Source organism: Epinephelus fuscoguttatus, linkage group LG22 (assembly GCF_011397635.1).
Source record: "Epinephelus fuscoguttatus linkage group LG22, E.fuscoguttatus.final_Chr_v1".
Classification (NCBI taxonomy): domain Eukaryota; kingdom Metazoa; phylum Chordata; class Actinopteri; order Perciformes; family Serranidae; genus Epinephelus; species Epinephelus fuscoguttatus.
In genome coordinates this window covers 2,033,538-2,045,493 of record NC_064773.1, presented here as the reverse complement: position 1 = coordinate 2,045,493, position 11,956 = coordinate 2,033,538, and the positions used below count along the sequence as shown (strand labels likewise).

At 44.4% G+C, this 11,956-nt stretch overlaps 1 protein-coding gene across 8 annotated transcripts; it reads left to right on the top strand.

Annotated features, from left to right (window-relative positions):
* The first annotated feature begins 515 nt into the window (after positions 1–515).
* Positions 516–1,466, top strand: LOC125883239 (uncharacterized). 8 transcript variants are annotated; one of them, XM_049567484.1, is made up of 3 exons: positions 516–680; positions 725–768; positions 813–1,466. In XM_049567484.1, the coding sequence occupies exons 1-3, from the start codon at positions 603–605 to the stop codon at positions 1,435–1,437; spliced, it is 747 nt and encodes a 248-aa protein (XP_049423441.1). In that variant the 5' UTR covers positions 516–602; the 3' UTR covers positions 1,438–1,466. The 8 variants fall into 8 exon arrangements, 6 of the variants coding, with proteins under 6 accessions (XP_049423441.1, XP_049423446.1, XP_049423444.1 ...); XM_049567489.1 differs by having other exon boundaries at positions 516–1,032; positions 1,077–1,164; positions 1,209–1,466; XM_049567486.1 differs by having other exon boundaries at positions 534–636.
* The last annotated feature ends 10,490 nt before the right edge of the window (positions 1,467–11,956 follow it).

Sequence of the window (11,956 nt, the reverse complement as noted above, 5' to 3'; positions counted from 1 at the left end):
TATCTCACGTTTCAGTCTGGACTGAGAGTCGATCGTTCACAGACGTGGTGGAGGCCTTCACGCTCCTCAGTCACCTTCAGCTCCCTTTATGTCACGTCTTTATGTTTCCTGTGAGAGGCGACTGCACAGGTATGAAATAGTGATTTAATTGAGGGGGTCAGTGCAGCAGCTGAGGTATTACAGTGAGCCGCGGCTGGCAGGTAGCATTTATGACCCTCAATCAAATCATTGTTTTCAGCTCATGTCTTCATCTCACACCAGAAACTGAACAATACATCGCTAAAAGCTGCTGGGTCGAGTTTCAGACGAATGTGTGAAGGTCTGTGATCAGAGAAATGAACCAGTTTATTTTCTGCAAACTACAAAGAACACGTTTAACCTTTTCTGGTTGTTTTGGTGTTTTAATGTCGGGCAAAGAATAATCTATTATTTATGAAATCTGTGAAACTGTGAACAGCATCCTGATGTATGATTTTTAATAGATGTATTTTGAGACCGTCCGTCATGCTCTGACATGTTCTCCCCGTGTCAGTGTGGGTTTCCTCCAGGTGCTCTGACATGTTCTCCCTGTGTCAGCGTGGGTTTCCTCCAGGTGCTCTGACATGTTCTCCCTGTGTCAGCGTGGGTTTCCTCCAGGTGCTCTGACATGTTCTCCCTGTGTCAGCGTGGGTTTCCTCCAGGTGCTCTGACATGTTCTCCCCGTGTCAGCGTGGGTTTCCTCCAGGTGCTCCGACATGTTCTCCCTGTGTCAGCGTGGGTTTCCTCCAGGTGCTCCGACATGTTCTCCCCGTGTCAGCGTGGGTTTCCTCCAGGTGCTCCGACATGTTCTCACTGTGTCAGCCTGGGTTTCCTCCAGGTGCTCTGACATGTTCTCCCCGTGTCAGCGTGGGTTTCCTCCAGGTGCTCCCACATGTTCTCCCTGTGTCAGCGTGGGTTTCCTCCAGGTGCTCCCACATGTTCTCCCTGTGTCAGCGTGGGTTTCCTCCAGGTGCTCCGACATGTTCTCCCCGTGTCAGCGTGGGTTTCCTCCAGGTGCTCCGACATGTTCTCCGTGTGTCAGCGTGGGTTTCCTCCAGGTGCTCCGACATGTTCTCCCCGTGTCAGCGTGGGTTTCCTCCAGGTGCTCCGACATGTTCTCCCTGTGTCAGCGTGGGTTTCCTCCAGGTGCTCCCACATGTTCTCCCTGTGTCAGCGTGGGTTTCCTCCAGGTGCTCAGACATGTTCTCCCTGTGTCAGCGTGGGTTTCCTCCAGGTGCTCCGACATGTTCTCCCTGTGTCAGCGTGGGTTTCCTCCAGGTGCTCCGACATGTTCTCCCTGTGTCAGCGTGGGTTTCCTCCAGGTGCTCTGACATGTTCTCCCTGTGTCAGCGTGGGTTTCCTCCAGGTGCTCTGACATGTTCTCCCTGTGTCAGCGTGGGTTTCCTCCAGGTGCTCTGACATGTTCTCCCTGTGTCAGCGTGGGTTTCCTCCAGGTGCTCTGACATATGTGTTCTCACAGAAAGCTCCTCCAGGTAACACAGTGCACATGTGAAAGGAGCTGAAGGGTGAATGTTGCATTGTGTCATCAGCCAGTGAATAACGTCACAGAAACACTAAAACATCATCTTTAAACTTCACCCATCATAAACCAGTGAAACCATCATAAACCAGTGAAACCTTCCCTCCACAGTGTGTACAGTGATCTCTAGAGACGTCCCCATTGACACGCAGCTTCAGTCAGACTGTGTGTGATGTCAACACTTCATTTAGATGATGATGAGAAACAGCTGATGTTTATTATGACACATCTCAGATGGAGAATCTACAGCACAATATACTGTGTGTGTGTGTGTGTGTGTGTGTGTGTGTGTGTGCTCTTCACTGTCCTTCAACAGCTCGACAATCTCATTTACATACTCATAAATCATTCACGTCTGACATCTCACACACACACACACACACACACACACACACACAGTCACACACCTGTGGGCACTGTAATAATAAGTGTTTGAATATGACTTTCAGCTCAAAGAAAAATAACTCACATTCCTATTGATGGACAGATGGACGGACAGACGGGTGGGCGGGTGGATGGATGGATGAGGGATGGATGGATGGATGGATGGATGGATGGAGGGATGGATGGATGGATGGATGGATGGATGAGGGATGGATGGATGGATGGATGAGGGATGGATGGATGGATGGATGGAGGGATGATGGATGGATGGATGGATGGATGGAGGGATGATGGATGGATGGGTGGATGGATGAGGGATGGATGGATGGATGGATGGATGGATAGATGGAGGGATGAGGGCTGGATGGATAGAGGGATGGATGGATGGATGGATGGATGGATGGATGGATGTATAGATGGATGGATGGATGGTGGATGGATGGATGGATGGATGGATAAATGGAGGGATGAGGGATGGATGGATGGATGGATGGATGGATGGATGGATGGATGGATGGATGGATGGATAAATGGAGGGATGAGGGATGGATGGATGGATGGATGGATGGATAAATGGAGGGATGAGGGATGGATGGATGGATGGATGGATGATGATGGATGAACGGACAGATGGACAGACGGACAGACGGGCGGGCGGATGGATGGATGGAGGGAGGGATGGATGGTTGGATGAATGGATGGAGGGATGATGGATGACGGATGGACAGACGGATGGATGGATGGATGGATGGATGGATGGATGGATGGATGACAGATGGGTGACGGATGGACAGATGGATGGATGATGGATGGATGGATGGATGGATGATAGATGGAGGGATGGATGGATGGATGGATGGATGATGGATGGACAGACGGATGGATGATGGATGGATGGATGGATGGATGGATGGATGGATGGATGACAGATGGACAGATGGATGGATGGATGGATGGATGACAGATGGACAGATGGATGGATGGATGGACAGACGGATGGATGGATGGATGGATGGATGGATGGATGGATGGATGGATGACAGATGGATGGACGGACGGACAGACGGGCGGGCGGATGATGGATGGATGGATGACAGACGGACAAACGGATGGACGGACGGCGGGCGGATGGATGGAGGGATGGATGGATCCTCTCCTCCTCTGTGTTTTAAATAGTCGCACATTAATAAATATAATTATATTCTTAAAGGGAAATTTCGGTTTATTTCAACATGTCTCCTATCGTCCTAAATTTCTTTCAAGTGACTAGTGACATAAAAATAATAGTTAGCATGTTAGCCGTTAGCCTAGATACAGCCGGGGCGCATAGTAGCGTCAGACCTGTTAAAACGTAAGTGAACGGGCAACCTTCAAGTGCAAAGTTAGTCCACTAAACAAGCTTTTCTCCCACAAAGACCGCCTCATATCATTAGGATAAATGTCAGAGAACATATAGAAAACCACATGTAAACGTGTTGTCTTACCTTACCGGTGTGCTGCCATGTTTGTTTACCATCTAGCTCTGCTTTCCAAAGCGCGGCTGAAATATATCTCGCCAGCTCTAGACAAAGCCCAGCTGGACACTACTCCAGGTGGAGGTGTCTCGTCCTCGGTCACATCCAGACCTTGAAAATAAGGCTGCAACCGGTCCCATTCCTTGCTGTGCAGAGCTGGGGGAAGACGGTGTGATTTTACACCAGACTATCGGACTTGTTGTTGATGGTGGGTTGTTGCCGACATTAGTCCGTCTGTATTGAGATAATTTAATAGTGGTTTAATTCCACACCAGTGACAAAAAATGTCGAAGCTCATCATTACCTGGTCGTCCATGGAGGCAGATGAGGAGCACATGATGCTGCTCTGCAGGGCGCTCCATCTGAGTGCGGCCGCAGGTGCAGAAGGAGGAGCTGGACTCAGATGCAGGTGTCGGGCTAACAGCACACTTTTAATTGAGAGTTGAAGCCATGAGCCAAATTAAAAAACTTAAAATATAAAGTTATTGAAGAGAAAGAAAAAAAGGTCAGCTATCCAGTCAGAGGGCACCTGGGGTCTGTCTGTGCACGTGTCTGATTCTTTCATAATGTTGCAGACATCCAGACACACACACCTCGTCCTGTGATCCAGCTCTGCTAACTAGCGGCGTATTAATTGTGAACTTTTTATTTGTAGGAGGAAACTGTCTGCAGGGTTGGACATCGTCCGTCTCACTGCACAGTCTGAATCATGCGTCTCCTGATGTCGTCTCACTCTCCATATTGACTGAAATATTCCAGTCGACACACAGCAGCACAGAGCAGAATGGAATAATGTAAATGTGCATCATTTCGTACACAGTTCAACACTGAGTGTGTGGTGTTGATGGAAACTCTGGGGTCCCTGCTGGAATCTAAACTAAAGCTCTGTGGGTGTGAATAATGACCTGCTGCATTAAACACATTAGTTATAATGCAGCAGCTGAAGGGTGCGTGCAGTTTTACTGAGACACATATTCCAAACACGGCACACACAAACACATAGTATGGAACATTTAGTTCGGTCCTGTTTGGGAACTTCAGGCTGACACTGATGTGTAAACTTTAAACTATTTGTGGTGGACATGGTTCTGCCAGGAATAAAAAACTAAATTAAAACACTAGCAGAGATAAACGGGCCTTTGCACACGCCTGAGTGTCGGCGGCACCGCTGGGACGCTGATTGATGCGGTTTCCATCGGACTTTGCACGCATGAGTCAAGCGGGATTTATACTTCTTCATCGAATCAATGCCATACCTACGGCGTAGGTTCTCCATCGACATAGAGCCTACGCTGCAGCCTGACAAGCACCTCCACAGAAATATAATTACACGTCGCTGAAACCATTTCCCTCAGTGGAAACAAAGCTTTGATTTACTTTAACTTCACAGATAAGAAACAATAAATTGTGAAGACAATAAAGCCTCCACACACTGTGTGTGATTTATCCTGGCCTCATATGAGTAGAGGAAAAGTCTGCTAGCTGCTAGGCTAATTTATACAATGTAAAATGCCATAGGCTTGTGCTAATAACGTTAGCATGTTGTATTTGTTTGGAAAACGTGTTTAGTATAAGACAGTTGTTTTGTCAGTGAACCTTGTGAGCTGTAATGGAGCTGAATTTTGTAACGTTACCTTTGTTACATGTTGCTGTTGTCCCTGGTTTTATCTGAGTAGAGGAAAACTCTGCTAGCTGCTAGGCTAATTTATACAATGTAAAATGCCATAGGCTTGTGCTAATAACGTTAGCATGTTGCATTTGTGAGGAAAATGTGTCCAGATAAAGACAAGTGTTTGTCTGTGAATGCTGCGAGTTATAGTGAAGCTGATTTGTGTTTGAAACTGTCTCTATTAAGCCATGTTTAATGTGTGTTTAATGTGTGTTTTGAATCAACTAAACTTTACAGCACTTCACAGAAACCTCCACCACCCTCTAGTGTTTTGGAGGTGTAACTGCAGAGTGACACAGACACACCACAGCACAAGTATAAATGCTCACAACAGTGTAGGCCATGTGTGTAGGCTCTGCATGGAGCTGACGCACAAGTATAAATCCAACTTTGGACATTATTTTGTACGAGGATTTTGTGGCACTAGAAATGACGTTTTGCAATTTGTGCACCACTTCCTGTGTTCACTAAGTGGTACTACAGAAGACACAAACAAACTATGATCAGCTGGTTCAGAATTTATCTGTCATGATTTATATTGTCATATTTAATAAAGACTGGTGCATTTGTGTCCTGCCACACCCCGTGACATTTATCCTCCTGACATCATGAGTTCTCTGTGATCGCTGACACGTGGCTGATTGTAGAATCTAAAGGACTTTATAATCTGACATCATGTAATTCTCCTCCCTTCATCTGACAGTGGAGTCTGGAGGATGAGTTTCAGTTCTTGTCCATCAAAACTTTGAATTTATTCATCAACACGACCTCGTTCTAAACTCTGAAACGATTTTCATAGAAATTTTGTCCCATAAATTTAACACAGACGTGGTCACAGATAGACTGTTCATCAACCGCCTGACACTGACGTCACTTTATTTAACAATCAGTGATCAGCACCTCGTTAGAATTCTTGGTGTGTGTCACTTTATAGTTTAAATATATGTCCACATGAGGACTGAGTCAAGTGTCGGTCAGTCTCAACTCTCTCACTTTGACTCAGAGTTAAAGTCATCAGAGAACGATGAGATAAAATCTTTGATCGTGGCCCAGAGGCCACAGTTTACTTTACATTTTGCATATTTCATTTTCCAAACCACAGCCTCTGTCTCTCTGACCGCACTGAAGCTCTCACGTGCAGATACTGTCGAGAGCCGGGTCCTGGACACGTCCGCCGTGTTTCAGAATCGACAAATATTGGCGCTCTTGCCTGGCGACGGGGTCGGTGAGCCTGAACATGGTCACAGACTGCAAACAGGCTTTGCTTAAGTCCACAAGACACAACATGGATGGCTCTGTGTGTGTGTGTGTGTGTGTGTGTGTGTGTGTGTGTGTGTGTGTGTGTGTCCCCATGTGGCAACCCACGTCTAAATAATGTGTACTGACAGGCTTCAGTCTGTGAAACACTTCAAAGGGTGTGCACGTGAGTGTGTGAGACCGTATTTGCATGTGCTTTGTTTGAGGAGACAGTGTAAACACACACACACACACACACACACACACACACACACAGTGCTCATTCCAACAGTGTGTCTAACAGCTCACTTAGTCAACCAGTGAACCCTGCAGACTGTCCACACGTTCATACGATCAGCACACGCACACACACACACACACACACACACACATAATGAAGCAGTCAGATGAACAGACAGTTTATCAGCCACACTGATCTGCTGGTGAGTTTATAACACGACTGATTTCCCGTTCAAGACTTTGAAGGACTTGAGTCTTGTTGTGGAGGTGACACTAAAGCAAGGTTTATGCTTCTGCGTACCTACGATGCAGAGGGCTTTGCGGAGGCGTTGCGTCCCTCTGCGACTGAGACGCGACATGCACCTCAAAAAAATTGTAACCACACGTTGAGGCAACGCAGACCCAAAGCAGACTGCAAGAGCTATGATTGGTCCTTCAAACTACATCATTTCCAGCAAGGTTTCACTTCCTGCTGCAGCACCACAACAGCATTCAACAGGCGGTACAGACCATCAGCGCAGACGCCTCTCTTCGACGTCATCGTAACATTTGTAATAAGAGCATTTATTATTCAATGTCGATCATTTCGAGCTCCAGCAACAGTCTGTCTCTCGGTCGCCATCTTCACTGTAACTAGAACAAAGCTGGAAAATAAACAAACAATGAACAAGCAACGACCATAGACGTCACAGAGTCTAGGGTCCCGTTTATACGACAACGATTTCAAACAAAAACAGTAAACTATAGTTGCGTTTTGGCCGATCGTTTACACAACAGTGGCGTTTTGGGCGCCTGAAAACGCAACGTTTTGAAAACGGGTTCCAGAGTGCAATTTTTTGGAAACAGCACCATCTCCGTTATCATGTGTTGCTGATCTGTTCTGTACGACATCTATTGCACGTCTGTCCGTCCTGGAAGAGGGATCCCTCCTCAGTTGCTCTTCCTGAGGTTTCTACCGTTTTTTTTTCCGTTAAAGGTTTTTTGGGGAGTTTTTCCTGATCAGCTGTGAGGGTCCTAAGGACAGAGATATTGGGCTTTATAAATAAAACTGATTGATTGATTGATTGATTGATGTAAGGGAGCGATCACACCGAGATGAAACGCTAGAAACGCAACGCCAGTAAAACCATTGCTTTCCTATGATACAGCGCGTCTGAGTGGCGTTCAAGCGTCTTTTTAGACTGGCGTTTTTCCGGCGTCTTTTTAGACACACATTTTTGTAGACGCTTCTTTTTAGACATACGTTTTTAGACGCGCGTAGGCGTTAAAAATATTTAATAATAATATTAGTTAAAATATTTTCAACTTTTTGAGCGTCAGACGCCAGTAGCTAGCGGCATTGAATAAGCGCTTCCAGGGTTTCAAGCGTCTTTGAAGTGTCTGCGTCTCTCTGTGATTGCCCCCTAAACTTGCAATATGCAGTTCCTCTGAAAACGGAGACTTTCCGCACATGCTCATTACGGTTCCAGTCACTAGGCATGTGCGAGAAAGTCGACCATCACAACAACAATGCCGAGCTCTGTTTGTGCTGCTCACCCTGTTGATTTTATCAACGCTTCTCCAGCAAAGTGTAGATCTACTGTGGCAACTCCACCTCGTCGCGGTCCTCTCCGCTCCTCTCACACACACTCAGCTCTGCGGAGGTCAGGCAAAGCAGGCCGACACTGTGTATCCCAGGACGGGTGTTTAGGTGTGTGTGAGAGGAGCAGCAGTGGTAATGTATAGTTACCTGGGCTTCATCAATCAAATTACGCGTTACTGCCCAACACTGATTATAACTACTGAATAAGAAGGTTTTGGGTATAGCAAAAATAAATAAATAAATAAACTTCAGGTTGTAGCCTTGGCTCGGAAAATTAAACGGTCCTCAAACTGCAGCCTCCGGCACTGCAGCTTTACCTTACTCGATTTTGCGGCTCCATGTGAACGGAGATTGTTTCAATAACGTCGTCATATAAACGCAGAAGTTTTCTAAAACGCAAAGGACAGACTTTTCCATTTTTAGAGAAACCGTTGTCGTCTAAACATGGCCTAGGTAGCACTTTGGCGGGGAATTGCATAGCGACATAGACCAACAGGACGCAGAACTATGATAGGCACACAGTAACTGTGGAGCAACTGCGTGCACTTTGCGTCGAGTGTACGCAGAAGCATAAAGAAACTTCATGTGACTGTAGTGTGGTTTGTTTATACCCTAACATTAACTTTTTACTCCTCGTAATTGTGTGAAGGCTTCAATAGTCACAAAACTGGAGAAGATTAGTTTGTGAAGGTTATCTCACTGATTAAAACATGTAAGTTTCATAAATGTTTGTTTGTCACAGAGTTTATTTTCTGCAATAATTCAAAAGCCAATGGGAAAATCCTGTTGGCTTTTTGACGAGGGAGCCATGGCGATGCTAACTTACACAACGACCTACAAAAAATATATTTCAATATAGAGCTTGTTTATAAAAACAGGAGCCAGGAGAGGGTCCCTCCGACCCCACAGCAGAGGTCTTATATATTGATTAGTAATGTTTATTTACTAACTAGCCTCCTGTCATTTTGCAGAGGTCCAGTATCCCTGCTCTAACCCTACAACTGTGGAAAATTCCACTGGATTTCTGACGAGTTAACCAGGGCGACGCCAACTTCCGTGTCAGCCTACAAACAACACGTCATCCCTGCAGCGCTCTGATGTGTCGTCACAGATCCATATCGTAGGATAATTCTGATGTTGTAAAATCTTTCAGGCCAACAAATCCCATAAACACACCCAAAACAAAAATGTGTTTGTCTCTCTGTGACTTCCTGTCTGTTGCTCTCACTTCCTGTTGGATATGTTTATCGTTAAAAGCAGCTCAGATGTGCAGTTTCATTACTGTTGAATTCTCGGTTATTTCCCAGAACAGCTGGTCGCTATGGTTTTTAATAAACGTCATCAAAACAGGAGGAAATGGTGCTTTTTCTGGGGCACTATTTTCAGCGGTGGATTAATCCAGATTTTCCAGTTGTAGGATGGTGTAGTCGAAATAGAATATATAAATCTAAAAAGCAAAAATGTCCCTTTCAACTTCATTCCCTGCTCATGACCTTTGACCCTTCACCATCCAACCGCTCCACAGCCAGACTCAAACATTCACACACAGCTCTCACATACTGTGACACAGATCAGCCGCAGCACGCCTCACTCTAACTTTAAGTTGCTGCAGAGCGCTGGTCCCTACTGTAACATTCAGGAGCCTTATGAAACAAAGGCTCGGGCCTCTGAGTGGCCCAGTGTCAAGGATTACTTCTCAGACAAATTCTCCAACAACAAAGCCTCCATTGTGCCGCTGCAGGCCCTCGCATTAGCAGCAGGGGCGACTGCACGCTTAACTGGGCTTGACAGCGCGGCCGCTCTGCACACCGCTCTGAAGATCTGCCTCCATTTGACCAGAAGAATCTGATGAGGAAGAAAATCTGTGGATGAAATGAAAAATAAATCCAATTAATGACCCCGGGGAGTCTGAACAAGTGATCAGGGATGTAAATTAAACTGTGTTTAATCTATTTACAGGACGGTCTTAATCTAACGAGGATCACACAACATCTGTCTGAAGCAAAGCAACAGTCTGATTGGTTTGTTTCTTGATTCTAATTAAAAGCAGAGTTTCAATATTGACGATGTTTTGTTAACGAACATCACCTTTATCTGCCTCTTATGTTCAAAGGTGTTTTTCTGTCATGGTCTTTAATTTAAACCCTGAGTTTAATCTGCTGCTGTCAAGCCACAGAACACACAGAGCACCACTTCCTGTTGAAGTTTTCAAAATAAAACCTGTTTTAGTTTAGACTGTAAATTTACAGGAATCTAGTTTTACACAGAAACTGTGATTAAAGTCAGTTTGTATAACTTTTTATAACGACAGGAAATGATGTGAATTGTTCCTTAATTATGGAGCGACGGATAATTAGTTAGACAGTGCAGAACATACATGTTTACTCTTCAGTTTTTGTTTTATTCTATCGATGTATATATTGCAGTTAAAAATATCACACCTACAGCCTCAGCACAGTGACCATATATGTTTTATTTTTTAGATTTTTAACACCCTAAGTACCGAGGTTAAACACTGTTGCATAATGCTCATTTTATTTTGTTTTTTACGTTATTATATTGCTTTATATTTACACACTTCTGTTCTTACTTCTTATAATTCTCTCTTCTTTACACTGGAGCGACTGTAATGAATCACAAATTCCCCTCAAGGATCAATAAAGTATTTCTGATTCAGATTCTAACACATTTATTAATATTTTGATTTACCATAATTATATATTTTCTCAGCTCTGTTTCCGTGTGTGTGACAGCAGCGTCCATCAGCTGCACATTAAAGACAGAGTGGTGTTTCCTGATGTTTCATTATTAGAATTTAAGATAAATCATATTTAAAAATTAAAAGCGTAATCTTGATATAGATCTGTTCAGAGGTGAGAAGATGCTGGTTTCTCACAGGGTTCAGCCTAATTTGACAGCTGAAGGACGTCAGCAGCTTGTTTTTATTCCAGACAGCAGGTGTGTATCAGCTGTACAGATGTTTCCTGCAGCTGGAGTTTGACACATATGATTGAAACCTGGAAACGAGTTGACGTTTTACTGCTGCTGGTCCCCTCGTCTCAAAGTCACTCAGTCTGTTTCCATGACATGTTAGTGCGACTTAAACCGGACTTTTAAAATACACGTAAACATGTTAGTGCGACTTAAACCGGACTTTTAAAATACACGTAAACATGTTAGTGCGACTTCAACCGGACTTTCAAAATACACGTAAACATGTTAGTGCGACTTAAACCGGACTTTCAAAACACACGTAAACATGTTAGTGCGACTTCAACCGGACTTTCAAAACACACGTAAACATGTTAGTGCGACTTCAACCGGACTTTTAAAATATACGTAAACATGTTAGTGTGACTTAAACCAGACTTTCAAAATACACGTAAACATGTTAGTGCGACTTAAACCGGACTTTCAAAACACACGTAAACATGTTAGTGCGACTTAAACCGGACTTTTAAAATATACGTAAACATGTTAGTGTGACTTAAACCGGACTTTCAAAATACACGTAAACATGTTAGTGCGACTTAAACCGGACTTTTAAAATACACGTAAACATGTTAGTGCGACTTCAACCGGACTTTCAAAACACACGTAAACATGTTAGTGTGACTTAAACCGGACTTTTAAAATATACGTAAACATGTTAGTGCGACTTAAACCGGACTTTTAAAATACACGTAAACATGTTAGTGCGACTTCAACCGGACTTTCAAAACACACGTAAACATGTTAGTGCGACTTAAACCGGACTTTTAAAATATACGTAA